The sequence below is a fragment of the Chrysochloris asiatica genome, unplaced genomic scaffold, assembly GCF_000296735.1.
Source record: "Chrysochloris asiatica unplaced genomic scaffold, ChrAsi1.0 scaffold00038, whole genome shotgun sequence".
NCBI lineage: Eukaryota > Metazoa > Chordata > Mammalia > Afrosoricida > Chrysochloridae > Chrysochloris > Chrysochloris asiatica.
In genome coordinates this window covers 3298506-3316394 of record NW_006408556.1, presented here as the reverse complement: position 1 = coordinate 3316394, position 17889 = coordinate 3298506, and the positions used below count along the sequence as shown (strand labels likewise).

The 17889-nt window shown below is 39.8% G+C and overlaps 1 protein-coding gene across 1 annotated transcript in view; it reads right to left on the bottom strand.

Annotated features, from left to right (window-relative positions):
* UHRF1BP1 (UHRF1 binding protein 1) overlaps positions 1-17889 on the bottom strand; it is a 52309-nt gene that overhangs the window by 27895 nt on the left and 6525 nt on the right. The window contains exons 5-12 of the mRNA XM_006860559.1: positions 11609-11798; positions 11168-11308; positions 10619-10789; positions 8505-8688; positions 4079-4165; positions 3468-3638; positions 2947-3086; positions 2248-2389 (exon numbers count right to left, since the gene is read on the bottom strand). Of these exons, the coding sequence (XP_006860621.1) occupies positions 2248-2389; positions 2947-3086; positions 3468-3638; positions 4079-4165; positions 8505-8688; positions 10619-10789; positions 11168-11308; positions 11609-11798 (1226 nt within the window). The remainder of the gene's footprint in view (positions 1-2247; positions 2390-2946; positions 3087-3467; positions 3639-4078; positions 4166-8504; positions 8689-10618; positions 10790-11167; positions 11309-11608; positions 11799-17889) is intronic.

Sequence of the window (17889 nt, the reverse complement as noted above, 5' to 3'; positions counted from 1 at the left end):
AGGGGCTGTGTGCTGATGAGCAGGGGGCAGGCTTGCAGGGTTGTTTGATGATGCATGGAGGGGATTGTAACCATGGCAATGAAATGATATATGATAGGATGAATGTAAAGCTAATGTTCTCCCATGCAAAGTACCACATAATTCACAATAAAACATTGAGAAAAAAGACAAAAAAGGAAAAAACCAAAATGGATGTCAGAAGAAACTCTAAAGCTTGCTCTCGTCATAGAAATGTTAAAGCAAATGGAAGTAACGAGGCGATAAAAGAGCTGAATAGAAAATTCCAAATGTCAGCTCAAGAAGACAAAGGCAAATATTATATAACGAAATGTGCAAAGACCTGGAGTTAGAAAACCAAAAGGGAAGAACACACTCAGCATTTCTCAAACAGAAAGAACTGAATAAAAAATTCAAGCCTCAATTTGAAATACTTAAGGATTCTATGGGCAAAATATTTAATGATGCAGAAAGCATCAAAAGAAGATGGAAGGAATCCATAGAGTCATTGTACCATAAAGAAATGGGCCAATGTTTAAGCATTTCAAGAGGTAGCATATGATCAATGATAGTGACAGAAGAAGTCCAAGGTGCACTGAAGGCATTGGCAAATTACAAGGTTCCAGGAATTGATGGAATACAAATTAAAGTATTTCAGTACACTGATGTAGCACTTTAGGCACTCACTCATCTAAGCCAAGAAATTTGGAAGGCAACTACATGGCCAACTATTTGTGCTCATTCCAAAGACAGGAGACACAACTGAATGCAGAAATCATCAGAAAATATCATTAATATCACATGCAAGTAAAATTTTGCTATAAGATAATTCAAGAACTGCTGCAACATTATATCTACAAGGAACAGCCAGAGGTTCAAGTACGATTCAGATGAGAACATGGAATATCATTGCTAACGTCAGATGGATCTTGGCTGAAAGCAGTAATACCAGAAAGATGTTTACCTATTCTTTATTGACTACGCAAAGGCTTTTGATTGTTTGGACCATACAACTTATGGACAACACAGCGAAGAATGGGTATTCCAGAAAACTAAATTGTGCTCATGAGGAACCTGTACATAGACCAAGAGGCAGTCATTGAAACAGAACACTGTGCCACTGAATGGTTTAAAATCAGTAAAGGTGTGTGCCACAGTTACATTCTTTCACCATACTCATTAACTCCATATGCTGAGCAAATAATCCAATAAACTGGATTATATGAAAATGAACGTGGCATCAGGATTGGAGGAAGACACATTAACAGCATATGTTATACAGATGATACAACCTTGCTTACTGAAAGCAAAGAGGATTTAAAATACTTACTGATGAAGATCAAAGACCACAGCCTTCAATATTGGTTGCACCTCAACGTAAAGAAAACAAAAATCCTCACCATTGGACCAATAAATAACATACATATAAATGGAGAAAAGATTTGAAGTATTCAAAGACTTCATTTTGCTTAGATCCATATCAACACTCACGGAAGCAATAGTTAAGAAATCACACAAGGTATTGTATTAGACAAATCTGCTACATAAGATTTTTTAAATCTTTAAAATGTTCAAGAGCAAAGATTTCAGTTTAAGAACTGATATAAGTCATGGTATTTTGAGTAGCCTCATATGCATGTGAAAGTTGGAAAATGAATAAGGAAGAATATAAAAGAATGAATGCATTTAAGTTATAGTGTTAGAGAAGAATATTAAAAGTACCATGGACTGCCAGAATACGTAAATCTGTGTTAGAAGAAGTACAGCCAGAATGCTCCTTAGAAGCTGGCATGTTATCATAAGGGACCAGCTCCTAGAGAAAGACATTAACCTTGGTAAAGTGGATGGTTAGTGAAAAAGAAGAAGACCCCCCCAACAAGACAGATTTACACAGTGGTAGCAGCAGTGGGCTCAAGCACGGCAACATTTATGAAGTGGTGCAGTGCCATACAGTGTTTCACTCTGTTCTGCACAGGGTCACTAAGAGTCAGAATCAAGTTGACAGCACATAACAACAACAACATGTACAAAGCAGCAGCTACATATTTTCACTATATATTAAGAAGGTAAAGCCATGTACGTATACAGGGCAGAGTTTTTCACAAAAGTCTGTCTAATGCAAATATCTAAAAAGTTTTGTCTAACTCAAATATATAAAAATACTACAAACAAATGAAGGTGCAGTAGTGGGCCCAGGACTGACAGAGGTGAATGGCTTGAGCTGAGAGTAAGAAATGACCAGTTGCTTACCAGAAAGCTCCTGATTATCTGGAAAATAATATTCTGTAAACTCAATATGAATAGCAGACATCTGAGTGGGTAGCTTGTGGAGTTTCCGACTACAGGATAGGAGTGTAGATGGTTTCTTGCTTGGCTGTCCAGCTGTAGAAACCTAAGTGAAATCACAAGTTACTTAGCACCAAAATAGCACTCAATTTCCTATGAGGAAGTATAAAACCCTGTGGCACTGTAAGATAAGCACTGGATTACTAACCTCAAGGTCAGTAATTTAAACCTACCAGCTGCTCTATGGAAGGAAGATGAGGCTGACTGCTGCTGTAAAGACTTGCAACCTCAGAAACCCTATACAGAATTACTCTGATTCAGAACTGACTCAATGTCAGTGGGTAATAGTCTCCCCAAATCTGTCAGAGGGGAGCTGAGTGTTTTTCAAACATATTCTAGGTATTCTCACACCTGACTAACACTACCCACAAGTTATTTTTTGTTTCAGTAGTAGGTCTGGTAGTAGGGCATTAAGAGGAAAACTAGAGGGTTTCTGAAGTCCTGATCTCAACAGACGTGCTCAGAAGGAAACAAACCAAGTTATCAATCCACCCAAAAGTGAAGGAAACAGCCTCTGAAGTCCACAACCTATTCATGCTGTTCCAGTTGCCTTACAAACGAACCCCTTTCCAGCCATGCTTCCCCAAGCCCTAACCTCCTCACCTGGTGGATGTCCAGGTCATCCACTCGCACTACCACGCAGCTGGAGCGTAAGCGATTCCATGCTGGGGGCCGAAAGGCAGCTTGTCGGCCCTGAGAGGGACTTTTCTCAAGGGGATTCTTTCGAGGACTGGAGAGAGAATCTAAATAAAAATAAGAAGGTAAAAAAGATAATCGGACATCCAACTCTCATTATCAATAGAATCAGGAAAGCACTGTAGCCAGGTCATTGATGCTGTGTATAGAAAAGAGAACTTAACACTGCCTAGCTCCTGAATGGGGCTAAAAACTATATTATCTTTAAGATCAAGGTAATAGTCTATTGAATAAGAATGAGATCAGCTTGCCTTCAACACTGCAGCTCTCCCAGAAGATATAAATAACTGAAAAATTAAAAAGTCACTGATGTCTCTCAGTAGGATAAAGTTGGGATGATAGCTAACCCACTGTTTTACCTCCACATGTTATTCCAAGGTAAATGGCAAGAGTCTAGCAAGCAAGTTCTGCAGCTTCTCATAACCTACCTGCTTTCCTCTGGAAGGGAGAATCCACTCCCAGGTGCCAGGGTGAATTCAGACCTGTCTCTTCATGCCACTTCTCCATTTTACTTTGAAACTCCATCACCAGTTTTTGGGCCCACTGGCCTCGGCTCTCCATGGCCTCACAATGCCTTACCCAGTGTTTGCAGCTATCACCTGTGTAAAAAAAAATTTTGTTTTAGTCCAATACCACAATCCGATGTTTCATTTTTCCTTTCTGTCAGTACAGTCATAGTTCAAAATCTGATCTGTCATCCCTAATCCAGAATTCGCTGGAATAATGAACAATTCTCCAATAAGAGCCCCCAAGTTCCATATCTGATTTTCCCCTAAGGTTCCCTCAAAGTCATCTGCTGCAGATGGAGAGGCACTAAAACTACTAGAAGGTGCAGAGGGTGGAAGCTCCTCACTGATAAAGAATCTTCAGTAGTGTGGTCTATAAGATTTTAAAAGATGCCCTCTTGAAAAATTATATTCCCAACATCTCTCTAAGCATATGCTGTAACGTTCCTACTGAGAAGTCAGGGATAAACTTAGGAATCTTCCCTCAGTCCTCTGGGCCAAGCTAACATTGCCCCCAGTGAGGATTTTCCTACCTGCCCAGTGGAAGGGGTAGTAGTCAAATGCCATCCTGCGGAAGGTAAGCTGCATGGCACCACCCATAAGTCTGTTTGCAGAGACACCTATGAAAGAAAAATTCAGGTGATTAATAGCAAAAGTTACAAAGAAATCTAAACAACAACTGAAGCACTGAGAAGCCCTCTTGAGGGCCAGCACCAGAGCCATCTAAAAGGCCATGATGTCAGGAGATTTGCAAGGCTGAGGCCTTCCTTTTTTGAGTTGCAACAGTTGGACATAGAGGTATATTCCATTCATTGTCTTTGTAAATATATAGCTGTCAGATTTTCAGAAAGGCAGCCAACTACACAATTTGAGATTCAGAAATTCCAATCTTAGGTCCTCCACAGACACATTCAACATTCTTGATTGACTGGTCTCCTCAAACCTAACAGTATTACTATTAGCATAAAATCTGGAAAGGCACAAACCAAATTCCCCACAAAACGGGACCCTTATAAATTCTTTTTAAATCCTAGCGTCAGTGTCTGCAATATTAGACAATTGTTATAAACTGTATAAAATACCAAAGAACACTAAAATCATTGCAAACATCAGACATTACAAAATAAAAATTTAGAATTTGGCAGGTAAATTTTAATTTCTACTAATAAGTTAAATATTACATTATATTTAATTCTTAGAAAACAAAAGAACTTTCTGTGTTTCTGTCTCATCTCTGCAACTAGACTATAATAACATTTAGAAGAAGGACTACTTCTTCTACATATGTGTATTTCTTCTACATCCTGCCCTGCACTTCTACCTCATCCTCTACAAGACTCTGTTGCTGTTGCTATGTACTGTCCAGTTAGTTCTGACTCATAGCAACCCTATGTACAACAGAATGAAACACTGCCAGGTCCTGAGTTATCCTCACACTCAGTCCTATGTTTGAGCCCATTGTTGCCACCATTGTGTCAGTTCATCTCGTTGAGGGTCTTCCTCTTTTTAGCTTTCACTATTTTACTATGAATGCTATATACTCTTCTCTAGAAACAGGTTCCTCCTGATGACATGTCCAAAGTACATGAGACCAAGTTTCATCACTCTTGCTTCTAAGGAGTCTTCTGGCTGAATTTCTTCAAGACAGATTTGTTTTTTCTTCTGGCAGTCCACAGTATATTTCATATTCTTCACCAATACCATAACTCAAAGGCATCAACTCTTCCAACTTTCACATGTGTGAGGTGATTAAAAATACCATAACTTGGGACAGTAGCACCTTAGTCTTCAGAGTGACATCTTTGCTCTTTAACACTAATGAAGTCTCTTGTAGCAGAGTTGCCCAACGTCCAACACAATTGTTGTTGCTGTTTTATGCTGTTGTGTCAGTTCCAACTCACAGAGACCCTGTATAGAGTTTCCAGGGCTTTTTAAATTTTTGTGGAAGCACAATGTCTCATCTTTCTCCTTTGGAGGGGCTGGTGTGCTCAAACTGCAGACCTCATGGTTTGCAGGCCAATGCTTAATGTAATATATCGTTTTATTTCTTAACTGCTGCTTCCATGGGTGTTGATTCTGGATCCAAGTAAAATGAAATCTTTGACAGTTTGAATAATCTTTTTATCATTTATCATGATTTTGGTTCACAGGTCTTAACAATTTAAACGAGGCAAGTGATACTCTTCCCCCCATTCTCATCCCCACCCCTTCAATCACCAATCTCCTCTCTGAAGCCTCTAGTTTGGTTTTAATAGACAGTGCTGCCTCACCTTATAGTATGAATCTTCAACTAAAACCCAGTATTTTTTAAAAGATACAGAGAGAGAGAAGGTGTGGTCCCACCTCAAGGCAAGCCCACCACAATGATCTAGTTTCCAATACAGAAACAGATGAGCATGTTAGTCAGAGGCTTCAACATTCAAGCTACAGTATCCCTTTAATGAAACAAGTAGGTCGGTATAGCTTGCAGACTCTCTACAGCAGCACTATCCAAAGAATTTTCTGTGATGACAGACGTGTTCTAAAGCCCATGGATTATACTGAGTACTGGAAGTATGGCTAGTGAAAATGAGGAACTGATTTTACATTTTTATTTAATTTTCATTTAAATAGCCATATACTAGTGCGACCATATTAGAAAGAATTCTAAGGCAGAGTTGTCCAACAAAAATAAAATGTGAGTCATTAAAAAATTTCTAATAGCCACATGAAGAGAGGTATTAAAAAAAAAAAAGTGAAATTAACTTTAATAATTTAAACCAGTATACCCAATTACCATTTAAACATGCAAAAAATCATGAAAATATTTATTATTAAGTTATGCTAAGCTTTTCTTATATTACGAAATCTAGTGTCTATTTTACATTTGCTACACATTTCTATTTGGAACAACCACATTTCAAGTGTTCACTGGACTACTGACTATTACTGTCAGCAAACTTCAGAGAACCTAAGAGTCCTTTAGATACCATCTACTTCTCATTTCCCATCCTCCCCTATCCAAGAAGAAGAGTTAAAGTCACAATAATTCTCCCAGTTCTTTGCTTCTTCAGAGTCATATACCACTACCTCTGACTAACCTGGGTAAAGTATGCTGAGTTAACTCCCTACCCCAAAATATCTCCTCCACTGCTGTTGTTGTTGTTAGGTGCCATCAAGTCAGTACCAATTCATAGCGACCCTATGCACAACAGAATGAAACACTGCCCAGTCCTGAGCCAACCTCCTAACTGCTGCTACACCTGAGCCCATCCTGCCACCGCTGTGCCAATCCATCTTGTTGGGGTCTATCTCTTTTACTCTGACCCTCTACTTTACCAAGCATGATTTCCTTATTCAAAGACTAGTCCTTTCTGATAAAATATGTCCGAAGTATGAGAGGCCAAGTTTGGCTTTCCTGGCTTCCAAGGAGCACTTTGGCTGTATTTCTTCCAACACAGTCCATTTGGCAGTCCATGGAACTTTTAATATTCTCCTCTAACACCATAACTCAATTGCATCAATTCTTCTATGGTCTTCCTTATTCACTGTCCAACTTTCTCATGCATATGAAGTTACTGAAATTACCATGGCTTGGGTCAGACGTAACTTAGTACTCCAAAACTTCCTCAAAGTCTACCAAGTAGATTAATGTGGTTTAATAAATTACCTGGGGAGGAGATGGGGGTGGAGAAGCCTACAGTCATTTAAATCTTAGTGTGAATGTGCCCCTTGAAGAGAACAGTGCTACATACCCTTCCTCAAACAATACAGTAACACTCAATGTTGTTGTTGTTAAGTGCCCTTGAGTTGGTTCTGACTCATAGTGACCATATATAGGGTTTCTGAGGAGGGGCTGGTGGGTTTGAACCGCAACCTGTGGCTAGCAGTCCAATGCTTATCCTACAGTGCCACACTAGGACTCCAAACTCTCAATAACATGCTATTAATACATTTCATCTCTGAGGGGAAAAAAAAAAAAAGAAGTAAACACAATCTACATAGAAGATAGGCAGCAAGAGAAAAATCTGTCATATGGGAACATCTAAGACTTAAATAGTTCAAGCCAAGCACTGGTGGCAGAGGGGACTATAGAGGGAAAATTGATAATTGAAAACACAAGCAACACAGTGATAGTACTTAATATAGACCTATAATTAAGATATTCCAAATTCAATACATTACCTCGTTGGAGCCTGACAACAATCAATGAGGTAAAGCAGTGAGATATGATTAACTCAGTTTCACAAAAGAGGAAAATCAAGAAGGTTAAGAGGTTAAGTGATTTCCTCAAGGCTCATAAAGAAAGAAATTACCTTTTTTTTCATTCTGAATAAATGTATATGTGTAGGTAATACCGATGTTTTAATGAATGTAAAATCATGTCAAGAAATAAGAACCGCAAGGAGGAAATGGGATAACTGTTGTTACATGGAAAGGATTGCAATCTTAGAGATGAAACCAAGTGTATGATTTATTGAATGAAAAACTGATGATCTGCTCTGTAAACCTTCACTCAATTCACACACACACACAAAACAAAACAAAAAAACATACCACTACATAACCTCCCGCATGGAAAGAGCATACTTACACACAATAATTTTTAAAACTGATTCAAACATCTGAAAACCCTCAGGTTTCCTGTAGTTGAATTTACTTTCCTAAAAGATAACCCTGGCCAGCACCAGCACTATCCAAAGGGTCTTGGGAAGAAAAAAAATTAATCCAGCTTGGGCTTCAATGTGAAGATTCTGACTTAGGGGGACTTGGGGCAAGGGCAGCTGTGCAGCACGGAGAAGGATAAGGAACACTGCCTTAAACTCACACCTTACTCACTCAAGGAATGCCTCTGAACAAGAAAAGCCAATCAAAGTACTCCATGATGGCTCTGAAAAAGAACCTTCATCTCCAAGCTTGCCAGGAACTGAGGATGAGTGCTATAGGCCACCCAGGCCCAGCTCAGGTCTCCCAAGGTACCTGGCTCTCGGAACTGGCTGTCATCACAAATGTGCAGGTCCAAGCGAGAGATGAGCAGATGATAGGAGGACTCTTTCACATCAAATTGTTCAAAATACTGGCTGAGGCGGCTGCTGCTGTTACCCTGGCTGCTACTGAATGCGTGGGTCCAAGACTGCTGGGCACTGGGAGCAGGTGGGGTGATCTACATGTGACAGAGAGAAACATAAGAGGTCCAGACACTGAGATGCTCTTTTGCGGGGTTTCATCATGCTTTTTAATCCAGTCTGAAGAATGTTCCTTTCCTCTTAAAACTGTTTGCCAGTTTTTGTCCCACCTAAACAACTCAAATTCCAAAAGCCTCATTACAAGCATTCCTCAGATTATGAATGAGTTCCATTCTTAAGTCTGTCTTTAAGTTGAACTTGAACGTGAATCAGAACAGTTAGATGCGGTTTGTATCTAATGTCAGTTAATCAAATGTAAGCATCACCCTTAACCGCCATGAAACAGATTATGAAATCGAGCATCCTGTAATTTGGACATTGTATAAACACTATACTACATACAGGAGAGGCATGCAAAAGGCCACTGGTCAGGCCCAGGACCAGAACCACCACTGGCACACCAAGAGACTGTACAAAAACTTTGGTTTCACTGATACCAGTTCTGTGTGGTTGCTGACTGGTTTAAAAGAGCCATGCCCAGCCACACCCACTCCTCATGGCCCCAACTCTCTGTCCAGCCTTCCATTGTGATGCCAGTTTCCTTCCCTGTCTTCCATTCTGCCTGCCTCATGGGCCCCACCCCTCTTCCACTTCCACTAACACCCAACACCACCTCCAGGCTGTTGAGCAAATTCCACCAGGGGAGGAGCTACAAGGAGCACCCACCCCCACCCTCAAATCACAGGCAGGGAACTTGGGCTGAGTGGTAGGGCATCCTGCTCACAGGCTCTGGCAGCATCTGAATGGTACCTGCTTGAAGTGAGCATGATGTGACAGGTAGCTGCAAATAGGTACCAGGACCCCTTCCCCTGCTGCCCCAAGGGGCAGACCTGGGACCTGAAGAGCTAATAGGAGACAGACTGGATCTCCATTTTAGCAAAGTGCATCTGCTAAGTCCTGTGCTCCCCATTAGGATTTTTGAACTCTATTATAATCTTACATGGTCTGACCATCCAAATGGACATTAAGTGACACATACCTAGATAGCATATGGGTGAGCTTCAAAAATTTCAATGAAAAAGTCCATTATCTTTTAGTTCCACTTTTTCACAAACTTTTTAAAGCCCCTTTGTATACGCTACCTGTCTATCCATTTAAAAAAATTAAACACTTCCAGATAAACATAATGATGCAGTTATTGTTATTGTTAATTGCCATCAAGTCAGTCACAACTCACAACGTTATATAGTGTTTCCTAGGAGTGACTAGTGGGTTTAAATGACAGAACTTGTGGTTAACAGTCCATTGCATATCCTTAAGCAACACACCAGGACTCCAATGATAGTAGTAATAATACTAATGGTTTGATGTATGTTGCCAAGTAGTGCCTGTTTCTTATTATGAGTCATTATCTATACCTCAAAAATTTAATATTAAAGGCTTTACATAACTATGGGTTATACATAAGTTGAACATTCGTAACCCGAGGACTGCCTGTATAATTAGTCTAATAACTAACTGTCAGAGTACCAATCTATGGTTTGAATTACCCTTTGAGTTCTCCCTCAGCTACTAGTGCTGAAAAATCTGTTCCAGAATGTCTTCCCTAAATGTCCTCTTTCAGCCTGGACAATCAGAGCCTCTCCTTTGTGTTTTCATGGCCTAGTGTTTTCCCTGTTGCCACACTCATCACCCTACATTCAAGTCAGAGGGCCCCAAGGGCAAGGAACAAGAGGCTGATTCTACTTGTCCTCTACATTGGCTAGAACTATCCACACAGTAAGTACACATCATGAACAGAATAAATGAATATATCAGAAATGGACACAAGCCTCTACAGCATCCACAAATATGTGACAAATGCCCCAAATAAATCAAATGAAGATTAGAATCCACCTCTATTGGCACTGATTAGGTCTGGTCTACGATTTCTCCAGCACCACCAAAAAAATGTACTTTGCCTCTGACCTGTACAGGTTCAGGGGCCAGGCTCTTTCTCTGCTGGGCTGACTTCTCCATGGCCTCACTCAGCGACTCTGCATACTTCATCATGGCCTTGAGTTGTGAGTCAGTTAGCACCCAGAGCAGGTCATCCAACAGGAACATCAGCTTGGACGCAATCACATTGCAATCTTTGGTCTGAAGGGGCCACAGAGAACATAGCATTCATCAACTCCTCAAACGCCTTACTGCCCAATTAATTTCAGAGATGGCTTTTCAAACCCCAGTATATGACAGGAAAATATCAATTTGACGGCCAATTTCTTATGAAATCACTAAGTTTTCTGTGATCAACAAGAAGCAGCAATAGCTAACTGTCATGTGCCTGTGTCAGGGTCCCTGAGTAGAAATGCTTTCCCACTATTGGGTACTATGCAACACTGACTTTACAGGTCCTGACCTTTCAACAGTTATTCTAGGGGCCAATAACATTTTTTAAATGAGGGACCACCAACTCCCAGACCATCCAGAAAGACAAACAATGGGCATTTTCATGTGGACAGAGAGCATACTCACTCTTCTCTTGAGGGCTATTTGGATCCGACCTTGGTTGGTAATAAGCCTCAGTGGAGTGGTGATAGGTTCCTGATCACCATTGTCTGTGGCATCTGCCTCAATTCGAAGTGTTTGCCAAGTTATTTCCTTAAATGTCAAAACCTGAAAGAGACAAAATGAACTCACTTAGTGCTGTGGATGAAATCACCAAAGGGTCAAGAAGTCCAAAGCAAAAAGACTGGCAGAACAGAGACTCCCACATCCTGAATTGGGATCCTAACAACAGAAGGCAGTGGATCAAAGATTCATAACTGAGAAAAGAATGTAGTGGTGACACTGGACAGAGGAATTCTGTGTTCCTAGGAATGAGGAACCACTAGAGGAAATTCCCAAACAGGAATGATATACTTTAAGCATTAAACCCACCCTCAGTCTTCCCTCTCACAAAGCTGGGACTGTTACCTCGCCACGGTGAGGGTCAGTGATACGGGTGAGGCGGAGGTCACTCTGCTGCCAGTTGGGGTTGACACTATAGCCCTGGAGCTGCCATAACTCAAAAGAGGCATGGAAGGCCTTGGAGTGAATCTTGATGGTGATGGAATTAACGATGATGAACATCCCTTCTACCACCTTCTCAGCGAAGCCATACTCACTGTAACACACAGGTAGAACAATAATCAAAATCATGTAGGACTTTATGCAATAATTATACTGGATGACACCAGGCTAAGCTATGAAGAGAGCCTGTATGTGAGTACTGGAATAGGTGAATTTTTTTCTTTTGGATAAGCACTGGATTGTAAAAGACAGTTTCTCTGTGGGAGAAAGATGAGGTCCTCTATTCCCACAAAGATGTACAGCCTTGGATAGGAGTATACTATGTATCCAATGTAGGATAAGCATTGGACCACAAACCACAAGGTTAGAGGTTCAATCCCACTAGCTGCTCCATGAGGCTTTCTGCTCCCACAAAGATTTACAGCTTCAGAAACCTTATATAGGGTCACTCTGAGATCCAAAAAATCAAGAAGAAAAAGAATATCCCAACAGAAAAATAGGCAAAACAATAGGTAGCACACAGAAAAATACCATTGGTCTGTTAGTCTATCTTATTGTGCAAGCTTGCCTGTTGCTGTGATGCTGGAAGCTATGCCATAGGAATTTTAATTATCATCAGGGTCTCCCATGGTGAACAGATTTCAGCAGACCTTCCAAACTAAGACAGAATAGGAAGAAGGAGAAGCAGACCATTTCTGAATGGTTAGTCCACTGAAAGCCTTATGAATACACATTGTCAGATACAGTGCTGGAAGATGAGACCCTCAGATTGTAAGGCACTCAAAATACAACAAGGGGGGAAAAAAATGAATGATGCAGAAAGCATCAAAAGAAGATGGAAGGTATACAGACACTGTACAAAAAAGAACTGGTGTATGTTCAACCATTTCAAAAGGAAACATATGACCAAGAACCTAAGGAAGTGGTACTAAGGGAGAACTCAAAGCAGTACTGAAGGCACTGGTGGAAAAAAAGGCTCTAGAAATTTGACGGAACACAAATTGAAATCTTTCAACAAACTGGATGCACTCAAAAGTCTATGCCAAGAAATTTGGAAGACAGCTACCTAGCCAACAGATTGGTAGAGATCTGTATTTTTGTCCATTCCAAAGAAAGGTGCCCCAATGGAATATGGAAATCATCAACCAATATCATTAATATCACATTCAAGTAAAATTCTGAAGATCATGAAAAAACAGTTGCAGTACATCAAGAGGGAGCTGCCAGAAACTCAATCAGGATTCAGAAAAGAACATGAAACAAGATACATCATTGCTAATGTCAGACAGATCTTGGTTGAAAGCAAAGTATACCAGAAAAATGTTTACCTGTGCTTTATTGATTTTGCAAAGACATTTGATTGTGTGGATCATAACAATGGACAACAATGGGAAGAATGGATATTCCAGTATACTTAATTGTGCTCATGAGGTACCTGTCCATAGAACAAGAGGCAGCTAATAGAATACAACAAGGGGATACTGACTGTCTTAAAATTAGGAAGGGTTGTACCCTTCCACTATACTTGTTCAATCTATAAGCACATAATCTGAGAAACTGGATTATATGAAGAACATAGCCATTAGGATTAAAGGAATACTCGTTAACAATCTGCAATATTCAGATGATAACAACCCTGCTTGCTAAAGAGAAGAGGACTTAAAATATTTACTGATGAAGGTCAAATACTACAGCCTTCAGTACAGATTGTACATCAATGTAAAGAAAACCAAGATCCTCACAATTGGACTTATAAGTAATATGATAAATGGAGAAATGATGGAAGTTGTCAAAGACTTTATTTTACTTGGATCCATATTCCATACTCATAGAAGCAGCACTCAAGGAAGCAAGCAGCGTATTGCACTGGGCAAATCTACTGCCAAAAAAACTCTTTAAAGTGTTAAAGAACAGAGATGTCACTTTGAAGACTACGGTATGCCTGATCCAAACTCTGGTATTTTCAATCACCTCATATACAGGTGAAAGCTGAGCAGTGAATAAGGATGACTGTGGAAGGACTGATGCATTTGAATTATGGTGTTAGTGAAAAATATTCAAAGTACCATGGACTGCCAGAAGAACAAACAAATGCCTTGGAATAAGTACAGCCAGAGAGTGTTCCTCAGAAGCCAGGATAGCAAGACTTCATCTCTTGTATTTTGAACACGTTATCAAGAGGGACCAGTCCTTGGAGAAGCTTATCACACTTGGAAGAATGGATGGTCGGTGAAAAACAGGAAGACCTCAGCAGATGGGACACAGTAGCAGCAGCAATGGGCTCAAACATAACAATAATTTTGAGGAAGGTACAGGAGTTAGTAGCAATGTTTTGTTCTGCTGTGCACAGAGTCATTATGAGTCAGAACCAACTACACAGTATCTAGCAGCAACAACAGAAAAATAAATGCAAACAGATAATAAACATTAAATTACCTTAAACATCAAACTACACTCATTGTATGGGAAAATAAGATTTAGTATCAATTAAAGGAATGTCATAAAATATGATTAATTTAAATGAGCTACACATCTGAAGAAGGTTGAATTTGTAGAGGTGTTATATACAGGAAAATCTGAGAAAACTGGGATCTGTATAAAGTAGAAACATTTCAGAGAAGAAAACTTAAAATATTTTCCACTAACAAATAGCAAAAGAAAAATGGTAGGAATGTACTCTGTTGAAGGAGAAACAAGGCTGACCTGTCAAGTTTCAGCTGTTACAAGTTTCACTGTATATATGTGTGTGTGTTAAAATGTACATTTTATGCGATACACAGTCATGCACCGCATACCACCTTGACCATATAAACATCCGTGGCCCCAACCTCTGGAAAATCTATTATATTAACACTTCAATGTGCATACAAGGGTTTATGATAACAAACAGGCACTAGTCTATGATGTGCATCAAAATACTACTATTATTATTCCAGCATTACTATGTTAAAGATGTTTTAGGGTACCTGCAAGTATTTAAGGTTTTTTATGTATACAGAAGTTCAAGATAAAGCACTAGACTGCATGATCGTTTGAACCACAAATTTAGCAGTTCAAACCCACCAATCGCTCTTCAGAAACCCTATACAGGGTCACTATGAGTTGGAAACAACTTGAAAAACACTTAACAACAACATATACTCTGGTAGCATAGTGGTTACGAATCGGGCTGTGAACTGCAAGGTCAGCAGTTCGAAACTACCAGCTGTTCCGCAGGAGAAAGATGAGACATTCTGCTCCCGTAAAGATTTGAAGCCTCAGAAACCCTGTACAGGGTCGCTATGAGTCGGAACCGACTCCACGGCTCATAACAACAACAACAATAGTGTGGTGTTATAGGATACGTACTGCACTGCTAACCGAAAGGTTGGTGGTTCAAACTTACCAGCTGCTCCTCGGAAACCCTATATAGGGTAACTATGAGTTGAAAGCGACTCAACAGCACTTCACAACAACAACAGCAGAGACTATGGATCCTGGTGGTACTATAAGATAAGGACTGCACTGCTCAAGATGGGTTGTTAAAATCCACCAACTGCTCCAATAGAGAAAGATGAGGCTATCTGCTCCTGTAAATATTTACTGTCTCGGAAACCCTATACATGGTTGCTGTGAGTTGGAATCCATTCAATGGCCATGGGTATATATATGCTATATACCAAAATAAACACGTGACTGACATTAGATATGAACTGGACCTAACTATTCCAACTTAAACATACACATTTGATTTAAACATACACTTAGGAAAGAAACTCATTCACAATCCGGGTAATACCTATATATTATATGGTGTTTGTCAATATCCAAGTCCCATAATTTCCTATTTCACAGAACATATATATTGTGGATGTTAAGTGACACATTATTGTATATAGATGTACATATGTCCACCAAGAGATAGCACAAGAATGCTCATAGTAGTAGCATTATTCTTTTTTCTCATAGACTTCTAAATTTTACAGATGGAAAATTTATTCTTTTTGGTATACAGTTCTATGGATTCTAAAAAATGTAAAAAACCATAGTTGTGATTCCATATACTTAGAAACGAGAAACAAATCAAATATCCATCTACAAAAAGATGGATAAATTGTGGTGTGCCCAGCTAATGAATAATCTACAGTAAGAATGAATGCACTACAATTATACAAGTATGTAACAACACAGATGATTCACAAAAATGATGTTGCGCTAAAGTTGTTACTGTTGTTGTTAAGTGCCATCAAGTTGGTTCCAACTCAGAGAGACTCTGTATAGGGTTTCCAAGGAGTGTCTGGTGGGTTTGAATTGCCAATATTTTGGTTAGAAGTTCAGTGCTTACCCTGAAGTGTCACACTAGTAGCTAGACAAAAACAACTACATACATGGGGACTTCAAAAGTTTATATTATGGGATTACATTTATATACCTTTAAAAAACAGACAAAACTAATCTATGGGGTTTGAAATCAGGTATAATGGCTATTCTTGGGAGTGAGCAGAGATTAGAAAGAGTACAAGCAGGCCTCAGGGATTCTGGAAAGAATCTGTTCTCAATAAATTAACTTTGCATAAAATTACTGAGCTACAAGCTTATGATTTATGCCTATCAACATTATATAATTCACAAAAACATATTGAAATACCATGCAAAAGCATATCAGACAGGGCAAAAATTCTAAAGTTTGACAGCAACATTCTCCATTAGCAAGGTTCCAGGAAAACAAGCATTCTCATATACTGCAAATTGTGGTATAGCAGGTTAAGCATTGGGCTGCTAACCACAAGTCTGGCAGGGCAAACCCACAAACCATTCCCTGGTAGAAAAATGAAGCTGTCTGCTCCACAAAGATCTGTAGTCTCAGAAACCCTATAGATCACTTCTACCCTACTCTATAGGGTCACTATCAGTCGGTTTTTTCACATACTGCGGTTTTTTCACAAATTAAGTTATCCTATACATGAGTCCTGGTGTGGCGCTGTAGGATAAGCACTGTCAGTTAAAACCCACTGGTCAATCCTTGGAAACCCTATACAGAGTGACTATGAGTATTTACTGACTCTACGGCACATAAAGACAACAACAACATAGACAAGAATTTAACAGTGCCTACCAAATTATACAGGAAACCTGTTGTGGCGCTATGGGTTAATGTATCAGACTGCAAAGCCATTTGAACTGCAGGGTCGGTGGTTCAGGCTCACCAGCTGCTCCTTGGAAACCCTATACAGGGTCACTATGAGTCAGAAATCAACTCAACGGCATTTAACAACAACAACAACAACAACAACCACATTATACATTCATTTGCCTCTTGTTCAACAGTCTCATTTCTAGGACTCTATCCAAAAATATGGTAGCAAAAAAAGTAGAAACAACCCAAGTATTCACCATCTGAAGAATGGGTGTATAAAGTATGGTATATTCATAGAATGGAATAGAATTTAGCTATAAAAACAAAGGAAGAGGAGAACAAACAAGATGGTGGATTGGGTGGAAGTGCAGTGAAGAGCTCTGTCAGCAACAACACAGAATACTGGACCAAGCAGGCTCAGAGGATGGACCCACAACTCTGAATCCATATAAATGAATATTTAGAAGGCTGGAAAGCTTACAGCTAGGGGAATTTGTAGCAGAAGCAAGAAATCCATTGCTTTATAATTCAAAATGCTCAGCTGCTCTCAGAGCCACCATCTTGGGTGAGACCAAGCTGTGGAAGGATCAGAGCAGCCATGGATGCCTGACAGAACTGCAGAGATAAAGGTGTGGACATTCTTTTGTTGTTGTTGTTATCTGTTCAATGGTCTGTCTCTCTGTCTGCACACCTCCATTCTGGTGACTACAGTGGGTGCCTGAGTGAGTAGACACCCCACCCCCACGACGAAGGGTTCTAATACGCATGGGCACAGATCTCCTCGAAATTTAAAGTGACAGTTACCACTTAAAAGCAAACAGCCTCAGCCAGCCCTGAACTGTTTATAACTAAAAAAAAGCCTGAACGGGGATTGTGGAGCGGGACAGGCAGACTAAAAAGGAAATAGGCTGAAAATTAAATCCTGAGTTACGTCACGATGACCAACAGTGGATCTTGAAATTTCTCAGGAAGAAGAGTGAAAAGGGAAGCCCATCTCCATATCACATCTACCTGGAGGCAATCAGAAAGCATAAACAATACCAAAATACACACCCATCTAAGAATTAAG